This window comes from Varroa jacobsoni, unplaced genomic scaffold, assembly GCF_002532875.2.
Source record: "Varroa jacobsoni isolate VJ856 unplaced genomic scaffold, vjacob_1.0 scaffold_1194, whole genome shotgun sequence".
Lineage (NCBI taxonomy): Eukaryota > Metazoa > Arthropoda > Arachnida > Mesostigmata > Varroidae > Varroa > Varroa jacobsoni.
Genome location: NW_019214096.1, coordinates 94475 through 110453, shown reverse-complemented (window position 1 = coordinate 110453; position 15979 = coordinate 94475). Strand labels below are relative to the sequence as shown.

Below are 15979 nucleotides of genomic sequence, written 5' to 3'. Positions count from 1 at the left end.
TTGATAGCATGTCAAAAATCCACATTCAAACGAACTTTCATTTTAGAAACAGTAACGCCTGCCATCAATATCAGTGGATACAGACCTCATTATCCTATCGTGTTATATGTAATTTAGGTTGTTATTATTATGAGTATCTCAGACACAAAATAGAATTATGCTGTATAGTTGGATGCCATGTAATTAGTTTCATAATTTTATTCACAGTGAGTTACCTCCCCACGTTCTTGCTGTTTTATCGGCACGCTTACTAATTATCATTTAAGCTTTAGGGTGCGGCGACAACGGCATTTCATAATATTTTCGATTGCTGGCGTCTGCCAGCTCTATACGGGCGGTATTAAGGCATTATTTCGCAAGCGCGTTACAAAGAGCGTGCACTTTGCGCGGAAGGTTTTAACGACCACTAGGCAAAAAAGGCCCTTAACTCTAAGTTTGAAACACAAAAAGATGCATATGTATAAAATCTCAATCTGGCAATATCAAGTCCTTAGAACCATTTAATTCAAGTGGTAAAGCTTAAAGTTTAGCAGCCTATAGCTGAACAGGGCTTACATGCTTTAGTGTCAAATCGTTTTGTATTCTCAAGCCTTACCACTGTTATAATTAGTTAGATTGAGACGACAAAATAAAATTGGCTTAGGGAGATACAAGAATTTATTCCTTTCTTATTTAACTTAACCATCTGACTTATTGTTGGTAATTTTTTGATATGTTGTATTTTATATCAGAATTTCAGTCTTCTGTCATTTAAATGCTTGTTATTAGCTTGACCAAAGCCGTTTAGCTAGGCGGATATTTTGAATACCTTTTAAACTACAGACCGTTAACAGATAAAATTCGGTAAAAAAAAAGTCATTTCCCGTCTACCGCTGCAAGCCCATTTGACCCCTTCAGAGAGGAATGAGTTTAGAAGCAAAATTATTGCTTAACGCTCAAAAATTGTTACAGTTCTATACCTCAAAGGTGAGAGCGCTGATAGAGTCCATTGAAAATAGATAAAACTGCTACGACCTCTTCTTCGAAGGCAGAATTGGGAGGCTGAAGACCACAGGTCATATAACCACAACCCAATACCTCGAACGAAAGAGTAAATTGCAGTGTTCACGGATACTTTTGAGTGAAGTAGAGTATAGACAATGCGCTCTTTGTCGATCCAATACGGGCTTCTTCGAGGCACGTGTTATGAAGTCGTTTCGAAAAAACTAACCATAAAAAAATAAGCGAAATACGGGTTTCTGACGATCCGAGTCCGGACCCCACGATAACACACGTAATGTACTCTACAGAAAAGAAATGGGCCAGTTTTTATTGCCCACTGAAGCAGGACTGGGAAAGAAAATCATTAGCTTAAACAAGCGAGAACGCGAGTTGGATAGCAGCGTTGAACAGACTCATACAAAGCTGATCTCCATACTCGAAATGGTTACTAGGCCGTTTGTTATTACCAGATATTTTCAAAGAAGGAGCGATTTTAGATTTGGGCTGTCTAAAGAGCTTTACATTTATGGAACGGAGCATCAGACCGCATACAGTCTGGCTACTCGATGAGAACGCACGGCCTCACGGCCGCGTTTTAACGCTGGTTCACATCAAGGTAAATGGAATCGAGCGATGTCTTTATATTCTCCAGCTTTAACGTTGGGCGGTGTCTCATACGGCCGATACTCTTGAGCAAGCTAGTAATGACAAAATTAGGTGCTATTCAGAAGCCCTTAAAGCTGTAGCCTTAGTGCTACAAGCGATTAGGGCCGATACATTGAACATATATCAAATATAGTTGTTTTACTTCACGTGGCTCAGAAGTTATGCAATCCTTTAGACCTGCTAAATAGCTACAGAAAACCAAATGGATAAGTGTAATAGTCCAATCCAAAAAAAAGGTCTAAAGTAACCGAAATACGTTCTTTCTGTCTTATAATTCCAAAGGGAAATCACGTTTCCCTAGAAGTAACATATCCTACTTTAATAGAACAGTGTGAAACAAATGTATAAGTAGGTATGCCACACTCGTCTTACCTTGCTGGCAATGACCAACGGGTGCTAGAGAGCATGAAGAAGACATGATATTACTTTTTGTATTTTTTGCGTGCTAGTTATATAGAAATCATTTTTAGTTATCAGAAGTATCGCAGATACTATTTTTTTTCTATGTGCGCTTAAGTTAAGGCAATTGTTGACTGATTAACTCTTATGCTTTATTGGGCTTACCTGAAGCCATGTTGGATATCGGATATTTATCATATTGAAAAGGTCTGTCAAAATGTCCTATTTACCTAACTACCTATCATTGAACACGCTTAGATTACGTCCTGAAAAAAGTGCATCGTACAGTGAATTAAATAATTACCCGTTTAATTATTTTATTATAGTAATTCTCTATTATGCTTAAACAACCGTCTATGAGACGGATGTGCTAAATACATTTGCTATGTTATAATATATATACAAATGTGTAGTTCGGCGGACCAACAACAGCGACTTAGATTTCACCTGCCCTCATCCAGATTCTTTAATGACTTCTTTTTTTTGCTCCGTCTTCAATTGTTTCTTTTTAGAAGTGCCGTTGTGATATTCATCACGCTCCGTTTTAGCTATTTTAAAACAAGACTTTCCGATATCTTCGTTATTTAGTTCCTATTCCTACATTACGTTCGTTCTTCTTCTGCTAGGCCTCCTTGCTTCTTTCGCTTTTATTATATAATCACCTGTTATCAATTCTTCGGACGGCCGGCTAACTAACAGCATCAACAAGCTGTTGACTTTCTCCCCTCTGATACGGACGTCTACGTGACGTGAATGTATGCATGGAAATAGACTGAATTTGAGGTGTCCCTGCAAAAAGAGCCATCTTGAACGGGACATGAAACGCCGCTTACTAGGGCCTCTCTGACAACACAATGACGGGGTTTTGCGCACGCATCTAACAAGGCCTTCGCTATTTTGCTTAAAGCCTACTTTTGTAACAATAATTATTCATAATAGCGCCTGTTGATTATAATTACTAGGTTTGTTATTTACTGCCCTTTCCCACCTTATGTAACAATCGACTAGTTAACGTTCACCCATACCTTAGCGCGCAGGCGCTTTCTACACCTTTACGATAGCACCTCTGCACCATCTGCTCGCAACGACATGTCTGTATGTCATGGTTTCCTCCTGTAGACGTATCTTTAGGTTTCAACTGTGTTTTCTTTTCCGGACCATGTTCTTTGTCAGCTAATCGCCGGTAGGTATTTGGCCAGCAAATGCTGAGCCTCTAAGTGTACTTGGTGTTTACCACGTATCGGTGATATGTGTGACTATTATTGTTATGAAGGAGTCATCGTTATTTCCAGTCTCTGGGAAAAACTAGGACACCTTTCTTGGTTTGAATAATGAAGACTGGTTGGTATTTGGAATGCTGCTTGCAAAACAGATCTCTGGTCCTATTCCATACATTTCTAGTCGAATGCCCGTCAACTAACAGGACCTACTCTGCAAATGATGTATTCCGTGCGTGAATGCGTATGTATATATGTTTTTGTCCCTATACGACATTCTCTATATTCCTTTGTGTATATGTAAATAAAGCTTCCTTCGATCAAACAATCTCTGTGCTAAAAATTAACGAAGAAAATGGGCTGAACGCTCGTTGTATGTTCATTTACCGTTTTAGTGATTTTTGGCCGGTGGTAATTTGGGCTAGTTTGATTAAGGGCCATCGTCCTGAGCTGCTATACCTCATTCGAGCCCAGATAACTACACGGGGTTACAGATAACTTATTGCTGAAAAGCTGAGAAGGTAGGTGGTTGTTGTTGTTGTTGTTACTACTGCTGCTGTTGATGAACAGAGGGCGTCATTAAAGACACGAAAGACATCAGTCTACCAACGGTAGTGGAAAAATGGCTGACTTTCACTGCTGCTATTGGTGATTGAAAGATGCAAGAGGCGGCCAGCTTTGGATGAGTGTTTCCGCTTTCTGTATTCGGGAACCTACTTCTCTTTTTCAAGCATTCAATACTTCAGCAGTCCTTGCCTGCTAAATTATACAAATCGAACATAACTTCAATAATATTAAATCATTCGTCCGAATAAAGTTGTTCAACGTACTGGATAGCTGCTATTGCAACTTATTCAGCGATTACTTTTTTTTCCTGTCGAACGAATGATTTGCGATATGCTCGAGGAGCAGTACACTCGAACGATTGTTGATTTCCTCGTTGTATTTCATCTCCTGGTTACCCGATAACTGTCGTTTGCCCCGCTCGATACGAAAGACCAAAGGACTGCAGAGAATGCTCCAACGAAGATCATCTACGTCCGTTCTTTACGTGCAGAACTTTCGGCTTAAGGGGCTGTAACAAACAATATAATTAGACGCGAATGGTATTGATGTGACACGTGAAGCAGCTATACTATCAGGTATTGCTAATGGGTAGTATTAGAACACTGGACTCGAAGATTGACATCACGGTTTGCTAGACGACATGTTTCAAATGGGACAAACATGGAAATGCCTTGACGCGACGGGAACCTTCACTGCCTTGGTTAACGCTCGGCAAGAAACGTAATACGACTGTAACATGCCATAACTTGATTGTGCTGATCGAGATCAGTCGGAAATCAGAAATATCTGCCTCTGACTAGATCAGGACTGAGTGACTAACCTCCTTTTCAGCTATTAGATAGCGAACTAGAAACAGTTAGTACGTGGTGGCAGAAATTGCTTACCGGAAGTATACTGAACCAACAGGTGAGGTCCTCGGAAACGCACAGAATAGCTCCCGCATTGTCGAACTCCCCGCAGTAATTCGGTGCCGAAAATATTGTTACCAACTGCTATCGCAGAGAAATCGGTTAATAAATTTAATTACTACTGTTTTATAGTCAGAATGATACGGCAGGATTTATCTTTGGCGGCTGTTTATATGACAACGTCAGAACTACTGAAGAAATTCTATGTAAATAAATAAAGTTACTTAATAAAGTGTACTTTTAAATTAGCTTGTTGAATCTCGATCCCGTATTAAGTTATCGCAAGCGCAGAAAAGTAGGTCCAGCAACAAAATCTACGCCTCTAATCGTATAAATAAATAATGTAAACTCATCACTTTATTTATTTATCACATTATGATATATTACGAACGATGCTAAGATAATTGGTCGTTTGATGTCCTGTTTTCATATTTCAGTTATCCTTACGCTCAATAGGACAATAATGGACATAAATATGAAGGTTTCTTAGATAACATTCGGAACTGTACACTTTCCCTCTATACCCGCTCGATTTTATAGGAACTTTTTTTTATAGTGTATTCAGTCTCATTAGCTAACAGTAAAGATATATATTCTCACTCTTGATTTCTGTTCGAAATTCATTTTCGCTGTAGAGCGTTAAGATTGGACAAAAACAGCGGCAAAAAAAGCAACGAATCACTCTTAGGCTGACACAAACATCTCGTTCCAACGCGAAACCTATTACTATCCCGTGCACACGAAGTACTCCGGAGTTGAAGGCCGACTTGAAGGCCCATTTGTGAAACGTGCGGGGCGGAAAGGTCTCACCTAGCCGACAGAGACAAAGCTCACCTGTCTTTTCTGAAAGAACTGGTATCCGTCCTCGACGACCTGGTGGGCCCGCACAATGAGGGAACAGTTGTGCTTTTCGAGAAAACTCCGCACGATCTCGCCGCCAAATGTATATGAAACTCCACGGTCGTTCTGGCCCCAGCCTGCAATGATACCGCACGAAAATGGATGCCCACTATTCGACAAATAACACTGAGTGGTAATCCGAGTTATTGCAGCGGTACTAGCAGCGCACAGCCAATAGAAACAAGCGGCAAATGCAATGGAAGAAGATATGTGATCTTGTTGTAGTGAATGTTTGTCTATTCGTCATTCCATTACGACACGATCGGAACAAGGTGACGGCCAACGTTTAGATATGTACATATTATGCTAACGTATAGTAAATAGACCCCGATCCTCTGCTCTCAGCCAATGTTACTTATTCCGGGAAGTACAGTTAATGGCCGATTAGCTCCGGACTTACACTGGACAATTGACGAGACTTCGTCTGATTAGAAAAGGATATCGGCATTGCGGCAGGTCGATCATCTACGATAGTTTGCTTAACACCTGAACTTTTCTGCTTGCCGCACATCTCGATGGCACTATTATGCAATGTAGCGCATCTCTGACGGCGAGCCGTCGATGGTAGGTCTGTGAGAGCGACCATACAATTGACACAGTCTTACGTCTGATAGCGCTTTGCTTTCCCCATCAGACTCGTAGCCCTTTTTACGACATTCAACGCTAGCTAAGGTTTTCGCAAGCGATTAATAGTTGCACGTTTGCTTTTGTGATTTTCTGTCTTTCCATCGTAAGCCAATTAGGACTTGTTTATAGGAAGCGTCTAATATTAACTTCCCGTCCCTCGCGAAACGGTGACCTCTTGATAAATACCAATGGCAGGTGGCGTGCACCTTATAAACAATGAAAGTAAGTCAAGTTTTGCGCTAAGTATTTTGTGCTTTGTGTGTGTTAATGTATAGTGGTTGTTAATATCAAAAAGCAAAATATTTTTTTTACGACAAAATCCTCTAGAAAGCCCAGACACGCTGTGTCCGCGTTCTAACTCCAATGTTTAGGCTTCCATGTAACATCAAGGGCTTATGCCGGTCAATGAGCTGTAGATAGAGAAAAGCTAAATGTGGTCTGCGCACTTTTAAGAAGTAGGCTTTGTTTTATAGTATTAAGCTTGTCTTTCTCTTTAAAAATTGTATCCAACAGCGACCTAAATATGTCGCAAGAAATACCTCAAATTGCCTCGCTCGTTCATGATCTCGATGCTCAACCAAAGAGCCATACTTAATGGTTTGTCCTTGCAAGTATACAAAGGCGTTAAACATATGTGGCCGTAGACACGCCTTATGCGTGTATTCTAGCATGAGGTGAACGAACCGATTTCCGTTACTGATAACAATATTTTTCTTTCCCCTTTTGCAACCCCACGCAACAGTCTTGAGGACATCTATAACTAACCTGACATTCGTCGAAGATGTTTAGAAATGCTTTTGACTCGAGTGCTGCCGGTTCAAGAGACTTGGACTCAAAACAACAATGAGGCATATCTGCCTAAATCACGAAGAGAGACATCAGGTACGAGGTATTTTTTTTATCAGGACATAAACGGCTAGAATGCCTTAGATAAGATTTAATCTGACGCAGGTTTGAAAAGGTGTGTTGTAGAGATGAAGCAACAAGACGTAGCGCTCGTAAAAACGTGTTGAGTTCGTTAGAAAACAGCGGAGCCGGGGCTTACTACGACGTTTTACTCTGGCAAGTAGTTTGTTTTTTGTTCCTATTAATCCATTGAAATCTTTCCGAGCCCCGAAATCATGGTCAGTGTGTACGTTCATACAGCTTTACTTGTCATGTGCCTAACCCTAATGACTACCAAACCGGTTCGATACCGAAGAAATCCATCTCCACGCATAAATTATCCATAGCACTGCAAGGCTATGAGGTCAAAATAAAGGTATGACCAACAAATTAGTACAGGATTATCTATAGTAGTCAAATAATTTACTAGATAATTAGATTTTTCAATAGCTTTTTATCTGCCTAACGGCGTTCCTTCATCATTTCCTCGGCGTCCGCTTCAGCTAACTCGATTATTTGTACTATATGATTTGCCTATGGGCTAATGATATTATGATGCTTGTGGAACTCTTCTTGTGCCCTTTTTGCACAAAAAGCTTCCTCTTCCTCTATGTTTACTATCTTCTCAGCCGACTTTTCAACGGCTTATAATGCTAACCACTTCGGCTTGTCCAAGCATCACAAGGATGCAAAAAACATAATATAACAAAAATTATTATGAATATTTGCACACAGGCTTGGCTTGACGAAACTGCACATCTAGGAAGAAAGTCTTTTTGAAAGAAAAAAAACCTAAAACGGAAATACGTTAGCTTTTTGGGTAATTGTCTCAATAACAATTGAGGATTTGTAGAGGATCCGAGATGGGAAAGTTGCTTATTTATCCGAATTCTTCCATAGACTTAAAATAGACATTAAATTGGATTTTTGAGAAAAAAAAAAAGCTTTCTTATTAGTATCATTGAGGTATTCTCTTACAGAGGGTCAAAAATGTATGAAAAACATCATTAAAACGGTTTATTTTTCTAATTTTTCCCACAGCTTCATATTATGTTAGAAGTTAGGGCTAGTTTTAACTTGAGGCAATGGAATAACCGAAATAGCTAGTCTAGCAATAATAGCAAAGCAATGAGTTAGTGATAACTAAGGGAAAAGTTCCTTGCAATGGGAGTACGGGATAGAAATGACATAACTATGGCAGGTCCCAGATCCAAATTAAGATTATTGAAAAATCGAACCTGCGAAGGTCACTGAAATAATTTCACACAGTTCTCGATAAGCGCGATCATATAGAATCAGCGGACAACCAAATGAATAAGACATCCGGCGGGCTAAATTGAATAGGACGATGGAGGAACTACGCCTAGCTTGAAGTAGGATTCACACTAAATGGGTTTAAATTAATTATAGGATAAACTGGGGTAAATAGGTATATCGGCTAATGTCCGGCACGTATATGCAATGCAAGATATTTATATCTTAAAGTTTGAATTTCAGCATCATTCGGAACGGTTACATGTGTGGTGCGTCTTGCTGCCGTACAAAACATTAGTGGATGTCGCTATCAATTTTTCTAGATAAATAAGTAGTATGTAATATTTTTACTCTGTTCGGGTAATTGTACATCTACGACTAGCCTATATCTGTTATGGGTCCTTTGGAAAGCACTTTATACAGGTCGACGTGCAAAATTCTAGATACCCTTTTACCGCTGTCTTTTGATCATCATTCATTCGTTATTACTGCCATTGTCTGCTTCGTGCTCTCTTTATATGTATATTGTATAAACTTATTAGTCCTGTAAACGGTTGTTATCAACCTTCTGTAGACTCAACGCAAATAATTGAGCGGATGACGTCGTTCACTTAGCGTCCGTTCTTTCGCTCTATTAGCTCGCGTCGTGCCGACCACGTCCAAACTTACGGCTGTATGAATCGGATTCCTGCTGAAGCTAAACTGAACGGATTTGGTCGGTTAGCAGGTGAACTGCTATGTATGATAATGGCGCATATCGTTAACGTAATTTTTGCTTTATTACAATGAGTGATTACGAACAGTTTGGACCTGTTTAGGGTGAAGGGTTCGTGCTCAGTAGTTCCATCCCGATCAACTCATCTATGATATAAACATATAGGGGCGCGTGTGTGTATCTGCGTTGTACACGGATACGGATAGAGCTGAACGCATTGGGCTGTATAAGACACATACGGACGTTAGTCCTTTAGGCGGCTGCCATATCCTTTGATGCTTAATGGCTCAACTACAAATCGAGCTGCGATGTACACAGCATGGATAGACGGATGAGCCTTCAGGTCCTGGTCGTATGGTAAACGGCGGTTTGAAATAATAAAGTCTCGCTCACGGTAGATACAGCCAGATGAAGGCTGAACAGCGGATTTGAATCGCTGGTGCTGCCACACGTGGGTCAGTGCTCGTAGGGGCTGCCCACAAATGGTGTTCGTCTATCTCACAAAGTTGCTATGGCGACATTTAACAGACCATTGCACAGACCAAAATAACTCTTTCTCTCTAGAATGAGGAGGATAGGTGTGGGGCTAGAAGCCTGCCAACAACTGGAAGAGATATAGAGTTTGAGCGTCTGCGAGCGTTCGTCTATGTCTGCCGAGACTTTTACGCTTATCTCTGTAGAACTTGTCCACGACTGAATCGGCTCACTTGAACCGTTCACGATCGCGACACGGACAGCCATATTGTTTTACCTCACACTGTAGGGTTATTACTTCTCTTTACGCTTAGTAAGGTCATCACAGTCTCACAAACGACTCTTTCGTGAACAAGCGAGCAATATTGAAACAAATGACAGGATGATATCGCTGAATAGACGTTACGTTTACCACGACGAAATAAGAGTGCACGACCGGCTGGTCCATAACGGCGGCAATATGTTATATATAGTGACAAATAGCTGTGAGGGTATAACGAAGTAAAAAGCATGCTGATGATGCGAGGAACGCTGAGGATAGCCAAATTCAGAGGTCGCCGTGTTTAAGTATATCTAGTAACGGATACATTTGCTAGATATGTATCGACGGCATTTGTCGCAGACGGAAATGTATAGATAAGTTATTCATTTCTCGTTGTCTATCTGCATACGCCAAACATTAAATACGTGGAGCCTTTCGCGTAATCTATTGGAATCAGTACTGTGTCCCAGGTAAAGTGATTTATAGTCGATAAGACGGAACCTGCCTGCCTGCTTGTGGTACTGCGTTCATAAGGCAACATCTTCATTCGTACCTCATCTGATGTAGCGAGCTAGTGTAGTGTTGATTCATCTTTCGTTACGAATCGGCCGATGGCAATTCATATGTTACAACACGAGGTCTCCGTTCTGGCGCAAATTTTCGAAAATAAATCCATCTTTTTCGAAATTGTCTTAAGTGATTTCCTTCGACAAGTGTTTGCGAACGGGCACGTTTCATTATATATAATAGTTTTTTTTTTCCTTTTATGTTTGCCTCTTCCCGATACTATCGAGAATGCACGCGGGTGATGAGCAAACGCACTGGTTGTTCCGATATATAATTTTCTTTGGATGATATTTACCTGACAACTACTTCGAGTTCAAAAGGTACCTTTGGAGATGAATGGCGTTAGTACGAAAGCGCAACATTTTACGAGATATTGGATGCTTATCACCGGGAGGTCCATCGCATTGCCGGCAGCTGGCTAGAGTCGAGAGGAGGCAGCCCACGGAAAGGTGTATTTGGACCCTGGTGCTGTCCGGTTGATGTTACAGCTAGTCACGATGCGTAAGAGACACCCAAACAGTGTGGACACCTCTGATGAAGGTCTGCATGATAGGATATTACAGCCTTACTGAAATATCATCGTCGTCGTCGAAGGCCGCGTTATGTTTGCCGACCGAGTTTCTATATATGATGCTCTTTGGTCTCGAAAAGTTTCAGCCGAATTGAACATCAATATTGAAGGACGGTCCTTAAATTATTGTAGAACGACCTAAGGCCCGAAAGTTAAACGACCAGAGAACGTATTTGGGCTTCAATTATCTGTTTCGAATTCTCGATGCATTTTTTAATAACATAAAGAATCATTGTGATTGCTGTTTTTTATCGACAGATCGTGCGCATAATGAAAATTTGCAATCATGGATTGAGCCAAAATGGGGCTAACCCAGTCGACAGCTGAGCTCTAGGCGAGAAACAATTGTCCGGGGAACATTGTTCATCTATTTACTAAATACATTATGTGATTAAATTGAATTATTTTACATCTACCGACCAGACCAAGTTTCTATAAAGTAGAACCAAAAAAACCAATGTCCTGTTTTTGGCGAAATCGAGCGCGGACGCTGGGCACCACAGTCATGCCGTAAACAACATTTTCATCCCGTAATCTTACATCGATTCTTTGTAGCCTTACGTCGGCCAGCTATCACGGACGAAGTTTAGCATGAAGGGAAAGGTATTGCACCTGATAGCCGATCGACAGGAGCGGGTTCAATAAAAGTCCGCTTACCGCCAGCTGCAATACGGGAATGAACTGCCCGATCAATCTACATACATTTTCGTCAGTGCTTGCAACTGGCAGACACCGGTACAACAACAGCAGCAGTAGTAGTAGTAGTAGTAGCGCGGCCAGTTATTTCTGCGCCCTCTGTCGAAAGCGTATTTGAGGCTGAATTCAGCCACGGTCATCTTTTTCGTCCGGTTGTAGAGTTCGCATTCGTACAAATATGATCGTGCACCTCGAACAGACACGTGCACTGAATGCAAACAAATAAAATATAGAGTATTATATGCACTCCAAAAGTAATAAAAATCGTGGTTGTCTAAAAAAAAAAAAGTAAAAAAAAGCGTAAAAAGAAATTATAGGCACATATATGGATGCAAATAAAATACGTGCACTGAAAACAACACATCGCTCACACAATGATTGTGGTTGCACCCCTTTATATCCGGCTTTCCTACGAGAAATGCCAGTTGTATGTCTCTGATCAGGCAAAGATGTCTATTACCGTATAGAAATCTTTACCTCGGCGCGTATCATTCATCTTTTGTAATATACAGTTATTTCTTGAAGACAACAGTGTTCGCCGCGTCAACATGTGGCTCTTTTAACATTTGGACAATCGAAGTCGCTCCGAGCTTGTTCCTTATTGAAGCTCAAATTTTGCGAAAGCAGCTTCCGCCTCTTCAGGATGTATTTGTACTATGTTCTAGTATACATAACTTCCTAATAATAATAATAATAAGAAAGATTTACTTGTAGTTTGAACACTTACGATTCTAGTGAATATCAGAAAGAAACCTGTATGCTTTTTTCTTGTAAAAGACAACTCCTTACGCATCTGCGGAATTACGTATATATGAGCATAACCTTAACGTGTATTTTAGCTACATCTAATACTATACATATTCGCTACATTTATATGTATATGTACATTTTATGTATATCAATATGCAAGCCTTTTAACCATGCAAATGTCGATCTTACTTCACCAGATTAACTCTTTACACTAGGCTGCACTAGAAAATATAATCCCTTGTTCTCTCCTAGAATGACAGGAGAGTACGAAGAAATGGTAAAGTGAGAGAGAAGCTTCGTCCACCAGGATTTCTTCTGGGTCAGGTTGCCATATCAGTTAGTTGCACCATACTCGGAGAGCAAATACTTCTGCCATTACCGCGAATAGTAGGGCTCTTTTTCTTGCCTTTCAATAACGGTAGTAAAAGGCCCACCGCAATCTCTGTCGCTCACACAGGTTTTCCCGGCTCATACTCAAATGCTCCGTCCCTTCCGAAGTCCCTGCGACTAACCTACAGATCCTCCTCCGAGCCTTGAAGTCCTCTTCACGAATATGATTATCTGTGTCCATGAGTACCTCTTCTGATTTACAGATAGTCTGGTGTAAGCGATATGTAATGCGCAGATGGTATCCCGGATCACTTAGAGTCTGCCAAACTGCGCTCGCGCACATAACCAACAAACTCATTAGCCCAAACTCTCGGCTCCAGATCGGCTTAGCCCTTGGGGCGAAGGCTGGTCTAGATGAGCCTTACAGACAAACGGTTGCCGACATAAAGGAGCGGGAAATGTTTATATTCAATAAAGACAATGTTAAAAACGGCCGGCGGCGGGCAATGGGGTGCACGTATACATTGTCAATCTGAATTGCCTTTGTCCTTTCGCTGTCGGTGTTCCGAATTAATCCCGTTTTTTGCTTGATGCCGAGAGAAAGCGTTATCTACTACTATCGATTTCGACAATAACAAAGTTGGTGGTCATAATTTATCGACGCCGGCAATTTTGGCGACAAGCGTACTGATGAATAAACAGCAGCTATCACGATTCCTCTTCTCCGCCAGGTTGTGTACGTTGTATAATAATAGATCGGCAAGCAGTGTTGCTCGCGCTTGCCGTCGCGTCGCTAACAAAAGAAGTCTCACGGTACGTGCTCTTAATAACATGTGGATCTCATCGGCCATCATCAACGTTAATGCGTTCTCACGTATATGTGCACTGCAGCTTATACTTAAAGCCGCAGGTTGCTACATCATTTTGACTTGTTCCGGTTAGCCAGACCGGGGTGAGGGCATGAGGCCACAAAGCCATATGGTCCCAAAAGAAAAGGGCAGGTGTTGTTGCAGAGTCCAAAAATGGTTATTCTTAATGTTCTCGTCCAGTCTGCCCTTAGGTAAAACGCCGGGTACGACGAACCGAGATATACGTATCTGACTACCAAATCGAGAAACGGGCAAATCCACAAGCTACCAGACTTGAACGAGGATGTTCCTTGAAAGAGGCAAGAAGACGAAAATACACGCCTCGAGAAAACACTATGAAGACAGTGATATGCTAGCTAGAAGTTAGCAAGCCAACGCTGGCCTGACCAGCGGTAAAGGCTGGCGAAAGAAACGGTTTAGAAGCGCGCCAAAACGACGAAGACGCTCATCGTTCATGAAGGAATTAGAATACTTACGGGGAAATAGCTCCGACGAGAATGTCACAGGCGATAGGCTGAACCATGAGCAAAAAATAAGCACAGCCAGGAGGAATAACTAAGGTTTAAGAGGCAAGCGAATCGTTTCACAATTAAAACGCCTGACGTACCGAGCCTGTACTGCTGTAGAATGGCAGATTTTCAAAAATAAGCATTGAACAGGATTACATGGCCATGCCTTGCACATCGACTACACTAGGTGAATGACGAAGTATTATCTGTTGTATTAGCAGATTATCAGCGGTCAGTTAGCACATGATCCGTACTAGGACTTCCGTAAAAATCGAAACCGAGTATATAGAATCCTAGAAACATAAAAATGGTAGCAAAGGTTCGTAAGTTCATTAAATTTATTGCCCGTCATCGATTACAGGTACGGTTAAGCGTATATTGAGACGAGGCGTAAGTAGCATTAGTCGTGTACAGACACTTTGTCCATCTGTATGATTAGTATAAGCTCGCCTGGAATACATATTTCTAGTATATGATGGCTAGAACAAAAGCAATCAGGCAATTGCATCGTTTCCAGTATGAAACTGACTCTACGCAGGCATCAATATGATTATGAGGCTGTAAGTACAGAGAATTAATTTCTAGAACTCTAATGGTTAGAAAATAATGATCGTTGAAAAAGGCCATGACCGAGTAGCTGTGAAGATGGGCATGCCATTGGAAAAGCCATACAACCATTGAAGCATCTTGTCTCAAAATTGGAGCTCAATTGACCTGAAAAAAAAGTTCACAGCTGATATTCTCACGATCTTGGTGGCCAAGATCACCTACAACTGAAAACCTATCTAGGAAGTAAAACATAATGGGTATTGATGAAAGTTAAATTTTTCTAATTACCTAATCTAAGCACACACTGGGTGGATATTATATTCAGGAGAGTAGCTTACATGTAAATAACTTTTGTGTCTACAGCGTGTAATATTAAAGGTACTATTAGACGATACATCTAATACCGACATAACATACCGATTACGTCGTCGTCTGGGTCTGCCCAGAGTATATCGCAGAGCAGGCCATGATTGGGAATGTCAATCGGACGCGGGATATCTCGGAGTTGGTTGAGATTATCCAGCTCGGGTGATAAGCCTCCATGCATACAAATGATGGTGTTTTCTACCAACGCCGCTGTAATCACCGACCCCGATAATACACGAAAACAACGGTAAGAAAGAGAACAAGGACGCAAATGGCCTAATTACTAACTAGGGTCAATTTTTTTTTCTAGGACAGTAAGAATAGCGACGGCTATATCGGCGTACATCATAGATATACCTAGATTATAGGCCAGAAACGACAGAGCTTTGTGCTCTCAGCGTGCCACAGGTGTCAATGGGGCGCTATAGCGCATGCATCTAGAAAACCACCACGAATACCAATACTACAATAAAGCGATCCCTTGTACTCTAATTACATATCGTACGTGTATCATTGATAATTCGGTTACTAAATCTGCCTTGTTAGAACACGCTGAGTGGCATTGTTAGGTTTTCCTGCGACCTGGATAACGAATATAGATAAACCTGGCGAAAGAACGTAGCCTGCGGTAGACTGCACTAACAGACTCAGTCCTTTTATGCCGTAACGTAATTTCATCATAGCGAGTTTTATACATATCATAGAGTCTGCATGTCTTTGGTTAAAGTGTCAGCGATTTGTAACGGGGCTATTTGCTGCCACTTCAGTCCCCCGAAGGTTATCATAGTGATATCGTATGATATGTCGGCTTCATAACAACTGCATTATGGGTTGAGTAACGGCACGGCGCCTGCAATACCCCAATAACTGTATGGGAATCCAGACGCACAAACAATGATACGGTACCATCGGACAGT

At 41.2% G+C, this 15979-nt stretch overlaps 1 protein-coding gene across 5 annotated transcripts in view; it reads right to left on the bottom strand.

The window, feature by feature from the left end:
* Positions 1 to 2334: 2334 nt before the first annotated feature.
* LOC111267496 (serine/threonine-protein phosphatase alpha-2 isoform) overlaps positions 2335 to 15979 on the bottom strand; it is a 107869-nt gene continuing 94224 nt past the window's right edge. The window contains exons 5-8 of one of the 5 annotated variants that reach the window (XM_022845772.1): positions 15114 to 15272; positions 5573 to 5715; positions 4715 to 4822; positions 2335 to 4338 (exon numbers count right to left, since the gene is read on the bottom strand). In XM_022845772.1, coding sequence (XP_022701507.1) covers positions 4294 to 4338; positions 4715 to 4822; positions 5573 to 5715; positions 15114 to 15272 — 455 coding nt within the window. In that variant the 3' untranslated portion in view covers positions 2335 to 4293. Of the gene's footprint in view, positions 4339 to 4714; positions 4823 to 5572; positions 5748 to 14514; positions 14862 to 15113; positions 15273 to 15979 lie in introns of those variants that run through there. The other 4 variants (XM_022845773.1, XR_015313835.1, XM_022845774.1 and 1 more) reach the window with 4 other exon arrangements.